The sequence below is a fragment of the Nycticebus coucang genome, chromosome 14 (assembly GCF_027406575.1).
Source record: "Nycticebus coucang isolate mNycCou1 chromosome 14, mNycCou1.pri, whole genome shotgun sequence".
NCBI lineage: Eukaryota > Metazoa > Chordata > Mammalia > Primates > Lorisidae > Nycticebus > Nycticebus coucang.
In genome coordinates, this window is record NC_069793.1 from 49,220,725 (window position 1) to 49,237,069 (window position 16,345).

General features: G+C 44.5%; 1 protein-coding gene across 5 annotated transcripts in view; it reads right to left on the reverse strand.

The window, feature by feature from the left end:
- The window catches only part of INSC (INSC spindle orientation adaptor protein), a 133,621-nt gene that overhangs the window by 44,187 nt on the left and 73,089 nt on the right, over positions 1-16,345 (reverse strand). For 4 of the 5 annotated variants that reach the window (XM_053562570.1, XM_053562571.1, XM_053562569.1 and 1 more), the window contains exons 6-7: positions 11,559-11,672; positions 5,206-5,331 (exon numbers count right to left, since the gene is read on the reverse strand). In XM_053562570.1, coding sequence (XP_053418545.1) covers positions 5,206-5,331; positions 11,559-11,672 — 240 coding nt within the window. The remainder of the gene's footprint in view (positions 1-5,205; positions 5,332-11,558; positions 11,673-16,345) is intronic. The other variant, XM_053562572.1, reaches the window with a different exon arrangement.

The following is a 16,345-nucleotide window of genomic DNA, read 5'->3' on the forward strand; positions in this document are numbered from 1 at the left end:
GCCTACACCAGCACTCCAGCAGAGGTGGGGCCTCTTGTCTGTGGCCTTTGCCTGTTGGGGGTCAGACCTTCCCATTGTCCGTACTGCTGGGCCTCTCCCCCTTTGGCCATCCCAGGAAGCGGGGAGCACGTCTGCTTGTTTCTCCCCTCCAGAATCCAGCACAGAGCTGGAGAATGAAGGTGAGTGTCTGTTTAGGACATCTGTTACTGACCCAGGGGAACATGGCAGCGGCAAGGCTAAGGCCAGGATGAACTAGACCTCCACAGGACAGCTCTGAGAACAAAGAATGGAGCCTTGCAAGACCTTTCAGACTCTTGCTGAGAGGTCTGTACAGGTGTTGACATCTTGTACCCTCCAACCCAGCTTGGCAGGTGCCCATGTCTGTCTCCTGCCTTGGCCAGCACAAAGGGCTTGGTTCCCAAGGAGCCATCCCCTGTATTCCCTATGTCAGAAGGGCCAGTTTTCCCCAGAGTAGCAGAGTAAAGAGTAGGGGTTTAGAATCAGCCAGATGTGGGTTTGAATCCAAGCTCTACATGGGAACACAGTCATCTCCAAGTCTTGGTTTTGTCATCTGTCAAATGGAAAGGTTGTGAGAACTCATGCTCCAGGAGCACCCAACTTCTCTGCACTGTGCACTTTGCCATACTTCTGATCAAGCCAGCCCCTCTGTGTCATGCCAGGTCTCTCTTCTCCACCAGGTACTAACCTTCCATTCATTTTCAAAGTCCCAGCGATTAGCATTGTACCTGCCATAATCATAATAGCTACTATTTCTTCAGTGCCTACTGGGTGCCAAGCATCATATTATTCACGTGAGGTAGATGGTATTAGGCCCAACTTACTGACCAAGAACTTCACTTCTGAGAAGCTAAGTGAGTTCCCCAGAGTAACATGCCAAAGATCACAGGCAGAGGATCTGAGTTCAAATCCAGCAGTGCCTGACTCTCAAGAGACCCATCTCTCCCCTGCTTCACAACAGGCACAGGATGAAGGAATGACTTTGTAGAGTGAACCAGTGATGGTCATCACAAGAGAGCAAGTGAGTGAGTGAGTTTAAAATATGTGAATGACTGACACACAAAGGAATGAGGTGACTTCCCATGGATGAATGAATAGGGCCATAACTAAATTTGTGACCAAACAGGTCCCCCCAACCTGACAAACCTCGGGCACCACATAGCAGTGCTCAGGATGGAAGCAGCAGTGACCTGTCTAGACCCACACCTCCGCTGGGGGCTGCACAAGATCTAATAAACCTCTTCAAGGTTGGAGGGAAAGAGGGGGGAATTCCCATGAGAAAGATGAATTTCACCAAATCTAGCATATTTCTCACTGCCAATTAATTAAGCAAACCTCAGAGATGAAGCCAGACCAGTAAATCAAGAGGGGGAAGGCTGGAACTCTGACATGATCTAGTTAGGCTGTGATCCATGCCTGGTGAGTGGGAGGCTGGCAAGAACCCCAGGGCACCACACTTGCCCCCTCTGCCCTGACCAGCCTGTCATTCTTCAGTTTCCACAGCCCAGCCTGGGCTTGGGCCTCTCCACCTTCACCCTTAAACCCTGGCAGTGGCGAATCTCCCGAGAGCCTCTGAAGTGAGTGCTGAACAGCCTAGAGCACAGAAGGTGGCAGACGGACCAACAGGGGGCACAGGTGGAGGGTAGGGGAGATGAAAGCCATCTTGGGTGTCTACAAAACTTCTCACGACTTTGGAAGCAACCTGATGTGGTAGAAAAGAGAGTGGACTTTGAACTCATAATGTTATATTTGGGGTCCTGAGTTTACACAATGTTTCATAGCCCAGGTTGGCTCTGGCCCAGACAAATTAAATTACTCCCTGGGCCATTTATTAGCTGTGTGCCCTTGAGCAAGTGGCTCCACTTCTCTGAGTCTCCCTTCCTTCTTCTATAAACAGCAGGGATAATCACAACATGGAGTGCAGCTGTGGCACAGAACAAATGACTTGATGGATAGGGGCTTGGCAACATGCTTGCCCAAAGCAAGTATTACATATATGCTAGTTACTGTCCTAGTCATCAGAGTCTGACAACCTCCCTACCCACTAGAACAGGGCTCCTCAAGCAGTTTCTATAAATGACCAGATAATAAATGTTTTGGCTTTGAGGCTATCTTGTCTCTGTTGCAACTGCTCAATTCTGCTATTGTAGTTCAAAAGCAGAGGTGGATAACACTTAACCTAATGTGCCTACCTATGTTCCAGTAAAATTTTAAGGACTGGAATTGGAGTTTCACATAATTTTTCATGTGATATAAAATGTTATTCTTCTTCAGATTTGTTTTTCAACCATTAAAAAGTGAATTTTTACTTTATTTATTTATTTATTTTGAGACAGAGTCTCACTTTGTTGCCCTCGGTAGAGGTAGAGTGCTGTGGCATCATAGCTCACAGCAACCTCAAACTCTTGGGCTCAAATGATCCTCTTGCCTCACTGCCCAGCTATTTTTTTTTTCCCCTGAGACTGGGGTCTTGCTCAGGTTTGTCTTGAACTCCTGAGCCTATAGACACTCCACCTGCCTCAGCCTCCCAGAGTGCTAGAATTACAGGTGTGAGCCACTGAATTTTTTAAAAAAATATTCTTATCTTATGGGCCATGAGAATGCAGGCAGCAAGTTGACATTTCCCCCACAAACCATAATTTACCACCACTGTATTAGAAAGTAAGCTCTATAAAGTGGTTAGTCTGTTTGTTCACTGCTATCCTCCCACCACCTAAAACAGTGCCTAGCAAACAGCAGATAATAAATATTTGCTGAATGAATAAGTTACATACTATGTGATTTCATACAAGAAGTCATTTCACCTCTTGGGCCTCAATTTCTCCATGTGACGATGGGGATGCCGTTAAACTTGAAGCAAGCATCAAATAAAATGAGAGCCCACATGGCGTCACTTTGCTATCTCTACAACTGCTGTACAATGTAGTTTTTGCTTCTGACTACCTAGGGGCCCTTCTCATTGTAAGTCTCCTTCCTATGCAGTGCCTGGCCCAGAGGTGACGCTTCAAGGGTGTCAGTGTAGCATAAGCAATCTGACTTGGAGGAGGGGAATGCCCAAGCAGGCTACCATCCCCTATGCCAGTTGTGGGATGGGGAATTAGATCATTAGCCAGGATCAGCAAGTTTAAAATGGCAGGGACTTTGGTGCTATCCATTAAACTAGTGAGGCAGTGAGGTAGACGGAGTGTTGGACTCAGGCAGACAGGGTCCAAATTCCGGCTTTAACACTTACCAACTACGTGATTTTAGGCAAGTCATTTAAACTGTCTGAGACCTACTTTCCTTGTCTTTAAAATGGAGATATTAATAGTGCTCAGCTCTCAAGCCGCATGAATGAAGAGACATATGGAATGGTCTATCTCAGCACCTAGCACATAGCAAGCCCTCAGACCATGAGCATCCTGTTGGTGTTCAGCTCACCAGGGTCTGAGTCCCAGGCCAGGGCCAGCCCGTCTGCACAAAACAGCCTGTTCTCTTCCCTGAACTGAAACTTTCCTGCTGCCCTGCAAACTCAGGAAAGCCAAGCACTCCGCTGCTGCAGAGAGGACAGGTGATCCCAAGCCCCTTGTATCTTCCCCTTCCATTCTCCCTGCCAACCAGACAAGAAAGATGAGACATAAACCGCGTTTGGCCACAATCTGAGGAAGAAGGTCTATGAGAGAAATGAGTACCTGAAGCTGAAGATGCTCAAAGTGTTTCCTTCATTGTGTGTGTGTCTCTCTTTCTCTTTCCCCTTTCCCCCACTCCTCTATTTTGGCACCCGAACAAACACACCCAGAGGTGTGTCTGCTCACACAATCACAGAGTGCACTGGAATGGAGAAAAGTGTAATTGGTTTCGGTTGAGAGCTGAGTTTGGCTTCTGGTTCTTCCATTTAGGAGCTATATGACTTGTGCAAACCATTTTCCTTCAGAGCCTACTTACTCAGTGAGCATCAAGACCAAGGCATGAGCATGGGTCTCTCACCTCCAAATCCAGGGCTCAATGGCAACCAGAGATGAAGGGTTCCCACCCAGTGGGAAGGGGCATTCTGTCCAAACAGCTGGTATCAGCTCCTCTACTATCCTACTGTGTGACCTAAGGGAAATTACCACTCCATTCTGATCTGTGGCTTTCTCATCTGTAAAATGAGCAGATTCCCCATCTACTCTCTGTCCTTAACTAAGAGCATCTCTTGACTATGATCCTAGAACTTTGTCCCAGTAATAAAAAAGTTAGGGTGGAAAGTAAGATTACCATGTATATCAGAGTCCAGCCCATAGGGAGGAAGCTAGGGGTCCAGTGGGGGTTATCTGGGCAGCCAGGAGCACCCTGCAGGATGCAGACACAGAGGAAGGGGAGCAGGGTCCTCGCCCCATTCCTATTTAGACCAATTCAAAGGAACAGACTCAGATTCAGCCCCAAATCCTTCAAGTACCACAGGAATCTTCAGCTTCTTTCCTTCAAATTTTGTTGGGAAATCCCCAAACATCAGCCCAGCCTCCCCAGCCCTCCCAGCTAGCGTCCCTGAGGACCCATCTGCAGATTCAGACCCATCAGGGTCAGGATGGAGCAGCAGCTTCAGCCTTGCAACCTGGGCAGGGGCTAGGGGGTGGCTGGAAGTAGTCATGTCACCATCACCCTGGACTGGACTTGAGCTGAGGCACTAGGGCTTGTCAGCTGACCATGTTCTTCCTCTGACTCCACCCTACCATGTTGGTCCACATGCGTTTACTTGGAATGGGGCTTCAGTCTCCCTCCCAAGCATCCAGTCCTCAGTAGAGAAGAGGCTCACCCACTTGCGTAGGCACCCTGTGCCCACTCTGGTCTTGCTTGCTGTATCCCCCATGAGCTGGATCCTCTTCCTTCTGCTGGGGTCCCGCTGTGCGTGAAGAACCAACCACCACAGACCTCTGTACCACTGCTCCCTCGACCTGCCTGCCTCCTGTTGAGTCCCACCTATGGGATTCTCCTATTTGGCCACCCCACCCATGAAGTACTGAGGCCCCCTCTTGGGCCTGCCTTTCCTGGTCAGCCTCCTCAGTCCCCTTCCCGTTTGCTTCTTCATTGATTGCCATAGACAAGGTTCCAGCTACCCCATCTGAATGGCACCTGGAAAAAGAAGGGACCCAAGCACCACCATGAGGCCTGACTCCACCCCCCACCTGGCCCAGGGACCTCAGGCACTGTCCAGCCAGCTGCCCTTACCTTCTCCAGCTGGTGGACACCCTCTTCCACGCAGCAGATGGAGGCCAGCGTGCGGAGAGCCTGGGGGTACAAGCACCTCAAATTGTCCTGCCGGCAAACCTTGAAGAGCGCTACCACGCCACCCTCCTGCCAAGATAAAGGAAATGTCACCTGACTCCCTGTATGACCTTTCCTGGGGCTGACTGCAGAATAACTGGCATCCCTCGCTCAGCAGTTATGCTTTCAGCCTGCCCTTTCCTACCCCATACGCTCACACTCATGCTACAGTAAAATGCTGGCTCCAGAAATAATGTCACCCTTGAGAGTCCAAGCTGGAGGTGGGAATCCCTAAATGCTTCTGATGCTTGCTGGCAGGCGCCAAGTCAGGCATATTTTCTAGGGCTGTGGGGAGGGCAACCTCATTCTGTATAGTTCCTGAACACCTGGCGACTCCCTCTGAGCAGCTCCCCATGGAGCAAACCCTGGAGTCACAGCAAACAGGTCCCAGAAATAAATCTGAGGCGGGTAAGGGGAACTGACTAGATGGCCAGAGCTGGTTCTGGCTCTGCCAGCAATCCCCATGCTAGCACCCAGATCATTCCAACCATTACAGTAGGCAGACCAAAAAAAAAAACTTATTTCTATCATGTAAGTATTACAATTTACTCCCATTTTGTAATGCAAACTGAAGTCTGGATGGGTATAATAATTTACCCTAAATACACACTGTCATTGTTTTCACACCTTTACTCCTATTCATAAAAGGGGAAAACAATCCTTTATGAATAATCACCCCAGCTCTTGAATGTGAGCACATGCTTTTCCTTTTGAGAAAGCTGTTTATGGAAATCTCTTCCCAGTGGAGTATTCATCACCCAGCAAGAACTGAGAGTGAGGCACTTACCCTCCAGGTACCCTGATAACCATTTATATTATTCTATTGCAGTCATTGGAGCCCACCTTAGCTCTGAGAGGAAAATGAGAGAGTCAGCAGCCATCATGGTGTCTAACCATGGTGTCCACTGGCAAACCAATGGCAACACGATCTTGGGTGGCCTAAGCAGGAGAAGCTGGATACCCTGCATCTGGCTATGCCCAGTTCCCTCCTGCTCCCCTTTCCATGGGGACTGGCAAAAGGTGTAGCAGTAAAGAATTCATGAGCAAATGATCTCAACTGGGCCTCTGGGGCACTCGCCTTTAGCCTCATCACTCCTGCATCTAACTAAGCCCACTGCACAAGTCCCCAAAACTCAGCAAAATGCTATAGGAAAACAGTAGAGTTCAGCAAAATACCATCCTTTATCAGGTTTTTGAGAATAGAAACTGTTCTGTCAACAAAAATTATACTGAACACCTACTATGTGCCAGGCTCTGTTCTGTATGCTGAGGACGCAGCTGTGAATTACTGAAAACATGATGAGTGAGCAACTAGAAGAGGAAGCAATGACTACCATGGCCCAGCACAGGTTCACCAAAATAGTTCAGTCCCAGCTCTTCCCTTCCCCTCCACCCCCAAGAAATAGTCTCCTGGGCCCTTTTCACTGCTGCTGATTGCTTCAGAGACCAAGACAAAGGTGTCCAGCTCTATGGGAAGTGACAATATCTGACATTTTACAATCAGCTTAGAGTGATCACAAACTTTTATATCCCTATTTCCTCCTAGAATAGTTGACTTGACATGAAGGGGACATATCTTAGGGCTGGTAAATGCCTTCATGAATTCAAAAAATACTAGCTGTTTATTACATGCCAGACATGGTGCTGGGCTCCAAGCAAGACTGCCTCGATCCCCATCCATACTGAACTCATGATCTGGCAGGGAAGGCAAACAATTATAAATGTGGGTCCAAAACTGGGTGGAGATGCAATGAAATGGGATTGGGGTGCAAGGTTAAGGAAGCACAGAGCAGAAGCCCCTAACATAATCTGGGAGGGCTTTGTAGAAGGGTCAGACAGAATCACTCTGATTTAAACACACATCATTACTCCAATAAAAATACATCTGGCATGAGAGAGATGCCTACCCCCCTGATTCCTTATTCCACGATCCTTCACCCTTGCCTTCCTGTTTCCCACAGTTCCTAGACACTGGGAGCATTAGGGTTGCTCATGAAGACCTCACTTAGACAGTTACTGAAGCAAAACCAAGTTATTCTTTAATGTGAGAAGAAAAGAAACAGGAATTCTAAACTCTCCTTTCCTGCTGGTCATTAATAGCTTCTCTCCAGGTATAAGTATATGTACGTATGTACAGATATGTATTTATATACATATGCTTATTATTTTAAGCATATATATTGTATACATATCATTTCTAGATATATAGATATAGAGAGATTGTTAGATGATTGATGGGTAGATATTTACATCTGGAGCAGACAATGAAGAAACAGTGCCAAAGAACACACGGCCGAGAGCCAGGGTGGGTATGGCAGCTCTCCCTGGCTCAGGAGGCACCAAGCCCAGCACAACTATATTTAAGCCCCTGCATGCATTTGTATTGGAGCTTCATTATATCTTTCCAAAGTCTGTGAAAAATGGCCTCCTTAGCATTTTTATCCAATGGGAAAGGAAAGGAGAAATTCCTGGATCCAGATGAGGATTCTAGTCCAAATCCTGGCTCTGCTGCTGGTTAACTTTGGCTAAAAATGGGATGCTGGGGGAGCCTAGTACACAGATCTGGCCAGTCAGGTGAGGGTCTGGCTATGGAAGGCTTCCAAATGAGGAGAGTTTCTCATGACCTTGTGAAAGGTAAGAGGGAAGAGCAGGAAGGAGCCACAGAGGATGTAAGGTGAAGTGGTCTGTGGACCACTCTGGCCCCCATTCAAGACCCAAGAATAGCACTCATCCTAGAGTAAAGCCGGGGATTGCCTGAGCTAGCAGAATCACTGCTGGCTGGAGCTTGTTTAATTTTATCAAAAGCTCTGGGCTCAGAGCCCAGCTACATAACAGTATGAATTATTCCAACAGATTGAGGATGAGCTGTCATTAAGCTGGAAGAGACCACCTACATGGTGTGGGCTGGTGGTGGTGGACTAACAGAGGAGATGTGGGTGGTTTTGCTGAGGCCCTGGGGAGTTTTCTGCGTTCTGCACTGGGGAAGGGATGGGGTTTGCCATCATCATCACAGGGAGGGCTGGGCTTGTCCCTTGGTCTTCAGAGGAACACAAGAGACTGAGAGCACAGACCTCAGACAGGCTACCCAAGCTCTCTGATGGAGGCAGCTCAAGTAGATAAAGGTGCCAAAGAAAGACCACTGTGGGCCTCAAAGAGGTGGCTAAGGAAAGCCAGTTGCGGGGGGAACTGTCTCACATCTGTTACCACAATGGGCACCTCTACTGAGCATCCAAGGTGAGGGTGTCATGCAGGGCATGCCAGGGACTCCCAGCTCCAATGTCTCTGCCAAGACCATAAGTACAAACACTTTGAGTGCGCTGGAAGCAGTAATCTCACCATCTTTCAGGTTAAAAAGATGGAAGGCTCACTCAATCTACTCTCTGCTTCAACCCTCCATCCCTAAGAGCAGAGACATGAGAATGTTGAAATTACGATGCTGGGAATTCAGTGTATCAAAAAGATATCTGCACTCTTGTGTTGTATACTGCAGCACTATTCACAATGACCAAGATTTGGAATCAACCTAAATGTCCATCCATGTCAATGGATGAATGGATAAAGAAGTTGTATACACAATGAAATATTATATATCCATAAAAAAGAATGAAGTCTTTCCATTTGCAATGAGATGAGATAAGCCAAGAAATACAAATCTTGATGTTCTCACTTATATGTGGAAACTAAATATTTAAAAGAAGAATTGATTTCACGGAGGCAGATTGTAGAATGATAGTTACCAGAGAATGGCAAAGGTAGCAGGGCGGGGAGCATAAAATGGGGATAGTTAATGGGTACAGAAATATAGTTAGATAGTTAAATAGAATGAACAACATTTGATAGCAAAACACAGTGATTGTAATCAATAATAAGTTAGGGTATACTTTAGAGTGGAATTGGAATGTTCCTAACACAAAGAAATGATAAAGGCCTGAGGTGACGGATACTTCAATTACCCTGATTTATATATGTTTGTATAAAAACATCGCATGTACCCTATGAATATATACAACTCTCATGTACCCATAGAATTAACAATTAGAAATCAAAATATATATATTTTGAAATTTTAAAATAGAGTCAATGTATGTCTCTAGGGATAGCCATGCTACCTTTGCATTTCTCAATGTGTAGTACACTGAGAGTTTGCATTAAAATTGGAGTACATGAGAGATGGGAGATAGGGGAGCTTATTAAAAATTCTCCATACCCAGGTAAAACATATTCTCCTTAGGAAAGTGTCACAAGAATTGAAAAGCAAGTATCCAATGTACTCAATATTACTATGAAGCCAGTAGATGATCTAATATATGCCTACATAAAAGAAAAACTCAATTCAATTCAAACTGGAGAGAGTGGGGACGAGGGAGGGAGAAGAGGCGAGGAGGCAGGGGAATTGGTGTGCTCCCACTTAATGGGCACAATGTACGGGTATTGGCACCCCTCTTGGGTGTGAGACACAACTACGAGACAGATGCAAACATTGTAACCTAGTTGTCTGTACCCTCACAGTAGCCTGAAATAAAAAATAAAAATAAATTTTAAAATATTCTCCATGCCCAGTGAATCTGTTTCTGGACATAGCATGAGCCGCTGCATACTCAACAGCCCCTCTGGGACCTCTTCAGAAATCAAATCTCAGATCCTTCCCCACACTCAGCGATTTTGGATCTATGAATTTTTCACTTACTCATTCGACAAACATTCTTTGAGACCTGCTTTGTGTAGGCATTGCAGTAAGCATACAGAGATGATTCAGATGCTTCTGTCCTCAAAAAGCACACAGCTTAAAACATGCAAGACAATAGAACATACTAAGTGCTGAGACAGTGCTTGGTACTCTTTATCACAGGTGGGAGGGTTTCTGAAAAGCAATACGGAAAAACAGAGCTGAGTGTGAAGCTGAGCAAGAGTTTTCCAAGTGGCAATAGGGAGAAGGGCATTCATATCACAAAGACAAACAAGTGCAATGGTCGTAACTCATGACCTTGCCCATCAAGGGCTGCCGGAAAAAGGAGAGTAACACAAAGCTGAGCAATGACAAGGCCAACGGGAGATGGAGCTTTGAGAAGAGCGTGTGGACTTCTCAGAGAGATCCAACCCCACCCACAGTGAAAGGGACAATCAGCCTGGGGGCTGAGATAAATGCAGTCACATCTTGGGGAGGCACACCTCTGCCCCTCCCCTCAAACAAGGGACAGCCATGGCCACTCCAGCCCAAAGGCCAGAATGTAGGACCAGTCTTGCAGAGCCAGAGCAGAGAGAGAGGCTGTCTCTGGTCTCCTTTCAGCCTGGGGGAGGTAAAAACTAAAAGGAAGGATATGCAAACAGAATTGAGATGAATTATTCAAATCAAGCATGCTTTGCAATTTAGCTGGCATTCTTTTCTCTTGTATTCCTCTAGCAAGTCCCTGCATTCTGTTATATTCAGAGATTTGTACAGCCTCCCTCTTTTGTGAGGAATAGGAAAGCTTAGAACAGGCAGCGACTGGGTCTATTTTGGAACTCGTGTTGTTTTGATGCCTGCTGAACACTGGCCAGTGAACTTAGTGACAAAATAATGGAAGGCTCAGATTCTCCTTTCCCTTTTCCAGGGGACTCATGGGCAGATGCTAAGGCATTTGAGAGAGTTCAAGGGGTCATGAAAAAGAATAAGGGCATGGGATGGAACCCTGGAGAACAAATACCTCTGAATTTGAAGTGAAGGTCATTTTGCAGACCTATTCCATTTCTTCTGAAAACATTGCTGCTCATTATTATGGGGGTGTAGGTTATTGATGTGGGAATGTGGGTAGAGATGTGGGTAGTAGGGCTTAACCTATAGACAAGTCTATATGAAAAAAAATTTCTTCAAACTGGGTTTGAACCATCTTATATCTGTGATGTCAGGGGCTACATAAGGTTAATCAATCTTCTGAAATGCTATATGCCAGATAGCCTTTGTATCCACTACATCATCCTATTGACACCAGGGATGCCACAGCCACCAAGAAGGAACAGATGTGTGGATCTGAGAAAAGAAGGTTGAGGTTTGTAACAGATATCACCTAAAGATGATAGAGGTTCCAGGGTACCAGCTTTTTGTTTTAAGTAGGAAATGCGCTCACCCATTAAAGGTGAGGTGACTCTCCCTGTAAGGTCATGCAGCTAGCTAACTCTAGAACCAGGACAGACCTCCTGAACCAGCTGTTCCCACCAACAAGTGAACTTCCTCCTACTTTCCCCATCCTGTTATTTTGGCCCTTAAGCACGAAGCTTACCTTGGCTATGATGCGGCACAAGGGAGCTCCCTCCTGGGTCAGGCTGAACAGGTTCCCTGTAGTGGACTCCATGGTGTAGATATTGTCTGAGGCATCAATTTTTCTCACCAGGGCCTAACAAGAGACAGAAAAGTCAGCTGGTTACTCACCCTCATCTACCCTGTGCTCATCTTAATACTAGTGGGCCTTAATACCCTGCTCCTAATAGCCCTTCTGGAATCTATAATCCTGCTCCATCCACCACCCCTCTGTAGGGGCAATGGGCCTGATCTGGGCCTTCCTATTAGTTCCCCGACACCACCCCCAGGCTGAGGTGCTAGCTTTGGGAAAGACGTGAGTCAGGGTTATGTTTCAGAGATATGGGAGAACTTCACATCCCTGGGGCATGAGCAACAAATTTTCCAGGCCCATTTGGAGCATTTGATCAGTTCTCAACATTGGTAGGCTCAGCAAATACCATTTTGTTGTGCTACTGGCTCCGCATGTAAACAGAAACTGTCAGTTAAATAAAGGAACCATCAAGGTGAAAACTGGTAAGCTGCTACAGCTATGACCAAAGAATTGGCTCATTTTGGGTGGTGATTAACCAGTGGTGAACTCCCACTGAGTGACGGGTTCAGGGGTAAAGTCAAGAGAAGCCCTCCTCCCTTGTGGCACTGTACTGCCTGGGGCACATTTGCTAAGACCTTTGCACTCTATCATAGCTTCCTGCTTGGGTGTGTAGCCAGGCCAAATTGCAACACTGGGATCCTATCAAAGGGCGGGTAACTCAGTGGGGAAAGCCACACTGATCAAGGCTGAAGAGCTAAAGCTGGTGGGGAGAGGGGCTGGGAATGACTGAGCATTAGACCGAGGGAGGCACAGGGAGAAAAGCAAATGGAAGATTCATTAACAAATAAGATATGAAGATTATTCCTAGAAAAGTTAAGCAAATTTCTGGGAAAAAGTCTTTCATGAATCTTGAAACCACTTCATAATCAGCTATTTGCTTTGGAGCATTTGATTCATTGATTATAAATAATTTCTACCTATTCATTATTGCCAGTTGCTCAAGTTTCTCCTGGGAAGCGTGGAGATAGGAACTGGACAGAGCTGCCTTTGAGGGCTTCACACAGGAAGCTGGGTGCTCTGAGCAGCCACTTGTTCAGTTTCAGTTGCCATGTTTATTTTAAAACATTAAAACTAATTTGTTTTTCATTAAATCCTGGCAACTTAGACCACCTTACCTTTCTTTGCTTCTGTTTCCTTATCTATAAAATGCTATAAATAAAAGCATCTATCTTTTAAAGAAGTTGTGCCCCATTCTTAAGGTTGTCAGTATATTCTAAAGGCCTTTGAAAGGTATTTGCCAAATGGAAGCAAAACAAAATTTTTCACAATTACAATTTTGTGATCTTGGGCAATTGAGACAGTTTGCCCATTTGTGAAATAATTGCAATTAAAGGAGTTTGAGAGTCAAGGTAAATGGCTTTTCCTTTTTTCTTCTTTATTCAAACTCATGGAATTCTTAACACACACACAGCATGCTAATCTTCCATATAGCAGTCTGAGATTAATTATGCATTTAATCAAACAATGTTAAATACAAAAATTATTCTTCAAGATTTGATAGATGCCTCTTGTTAGAGATTCAACAAAAGGTAAAATTAATAACCAAAATTTGTCACTACAAATCTCTTGTAATGATCACACTTCTTAGAATCCTTCCCCATCATTACCGTAAGCACATGTGATGCATGAAAATACAGATTTCATATATTGGGGTCCTGTATCTAAATGATAATTACCTAATGTTCCTGATTAGTGTTTGCACTTGAAGCAAATTAGCATTACACTAAACAATTCAAACCCAATGTCTTTTGCAATCAGCTGCTAATATTAGACCATTTAAGTGGGAGAATAATTTCATGTTAATGTCTATACACATATATACAGTAATTACACCTCAGATATGTCTCAGTGAATCAGATCTCAGACAAAGAAAAGTTGTAAGCATCCTTTCCACAGCATAAATCTGTGATGTGAGATTAAAGGCTCTGCTGAAGTCTTCAAGGCCCTAAATATCACAATTATCTCAAAACTGGAAAGGAATCTCAGAAATTTTTTGTCCGAATCTTATTTCACAGTTGAAGAAACTAAGACATAGTCATGACCAAGGTTACACATGTGATCCAGGGTGAAGCTGGTCCCTGACCCCTGGGAATCCGATTTTCCATTTTCAAAAGTCAGTGAATGCATCTCCTTTAATGGTGGCAGAACCTCGCCTGGAGGTACATGTAGTGAAGCTGGAAGCCTCAGAGTTCTCACCAAAGGAGAGTGGCTCTCCATCCTGGCTTCCCACTCACATCTAATACTTTATGCCGTGTGGTGGGAACCAGAGCTTCTGCAGCAAGAGGCATAGCTGACTGGGGACCCTGCTCCTGCAGCTCCTCTGAATCGTCCCTGTGTCCTTGTCAAGACTACTTTACTCCCGAGCTGCTCCCAGCTGTGACTGAGCAGAGCCTGACTGTGGGGTCTCCAATGGATGACTTTGGCTTGGCTCCCTGTGAGTCTCTTCCTTCCCCCTTTCCTTTTAGAGATGTCAGGCCTGCAACATGACTTTTCCTGCCTGCTTCTCCTTCCTCCTTCTAGGAGTTGCCCATCTAATCCCATGTTAGTGACTACTTCAAAGCAACAGTCTAGAACTCCAGGGGTTTTTTACCCAGAAAGTCAAGCAAAAATTAGAGCAATTTCAAAAATAAGTCTCACTCTCTATCATGAGAAGAGTGGTGAAAAATTAAGGAAGATAGGCTGAATGACAAATATTTTCTTAAAAGATAGACTTAGGCAGATATGGAACAAAAAAAAAAAAAGATCTTTTTAGACCAAGAGAAAGGGATAAAAGAAGTTAAGGAGATGCATACGGACTAACTGCTGTACATACAGAATTAGAAAGAAGGATATATTGTTAATTGTTTCTCCACCAGAAAGAATGACTTAAGTCCAGTGAAATCTATCAAAAGTGAAGTAAACTCTCAAAGAACAGGCTGAAACAAGTCTCTCAGAGAGATCCAGGAAAATATTAGGAAGCCCCTTCCTAGAGCTTTAGATAGAGAGTCCACAGTTAGACATGTATGCAAAGGGGTTGCATACAACACAGGCAGAGTTGACAGGAGATCATAGACGGCTGCCAATTCTTTTCTACTCCTTCCATAGACTGATGAGTTCTAATTCCCTTTCCCTTGAATCTAGTCTAGTTTTAGAGCTTTGCTTAACCAATAAAAGTTACCACTTGGCAAAATATGATGTCCTAAGACTTCCAAAGCCAGATCATAAGCAGCCTTAAAGACTCCCCCCAACCCCCAACCCTACCCCCTAGAGTTCTTGGGATACTGTTTTGGGAGCCCAGAGCTGCCAGGTAAGAAGTTTAAGGCTGTCTTGTAGAAAAGCCACATGTAGGATCTTCACTGACACTCAGCACTGAGCCCAGCTTTGCAGCCATCCTTCCAAGGCACCATACATGTGAGTGAAGCTGTCTAGGACTCTCCAAACCATCTTCTGGCTGAATATTACCTCTATTGATGCCACAATGAATGGAAGAATCATTCAATCTAACCCAACCTGCTTAAATTCTTAAGGTACTTAAAATCATAAGATACAATAAAAACAGGTGTAGTTGGAATTTTTTATTATGCTTTAAGAGAGTTCTGGAACATAAGAAAAGAAAGAAAGAAGCATGAACTATTCAAAGAATTACAGGATAAATTTCCAGGTGACAGTCTGGAGAAGTGAGGGTGTAGTATTTCCTGTGTCCTAAGGGAACATGCCAGAGAAATGTATAAATTAGGACTCTGCAGGAAGACACATAAAGACTGGACATACTAAAGAGAAAATAATAATTGAAGGTCAAGTGCAGTGGCTCATGCTATAATCCCAGAACTCTGGGAGGCTGAGGCAGGAAGATCACTCGAGCTCAGGATTTGGAGACCAGCCTGATCAAGAGTGAGAGCCCTAACTCCACAAAAAATAGAAAAATTAGTCAGCCATTATGGAGGGTGGGGGGGGTCACCTGTAGTCCCAACTACTTAGGAAGCTGAGCAGGAGGATTGCTTGAACCCAGGAATTAGGAGATTGCTATGAGCCAGGCTGATGCCATGGCAGAAAACTCTGTCTCAAGAGTTTAATAAATATACATATAAAGAAAATTGAAAAATGTGTGACTCTTTGCACATTTTTAATTTGGTAGCTAGTCATTATATTATATTATATGTAATAAATATACATATATATTCATACATATATACATTTATACATATATGTAATAAATATACATATATATTTATTACACCTATATATAATAAGAAATAGATAATATAATAAGAAAAGAAAAGAAATATTATAAGAAAATACATAATATAATAAGAAAGGAAAAGAAAAAGCTGTTTAGGAAGGTAAATATGATATGAATAAGATCTGTTAGAACAGGAGGCTTTTGGCAGACCCAGAATATAACTTATTTCATTGTTCTCAATAAGGGAAATCCCCCAAGGTTTGTTGGGAAAAAAAATGTGCTGAAAAGGAAAGGGAAGTAAAAGTGGGGAAAGCTGTTCAGATCTAGTTGCTACATTTACTCTGAGTTAGAGAAGGAAAGAGACCCATGTGAGAAGGAGAGTAAACAATTAGAAATTCAATCTAGTCTCTCTAAAAATGAATAGGAAACTAAGAGAAGGAATGAGAACACTGAAGGAAGAGTTTGTGACTGCAAAAAAAGATGTAGCATAAAGAAATACTACTCAAGGCTGGAATAT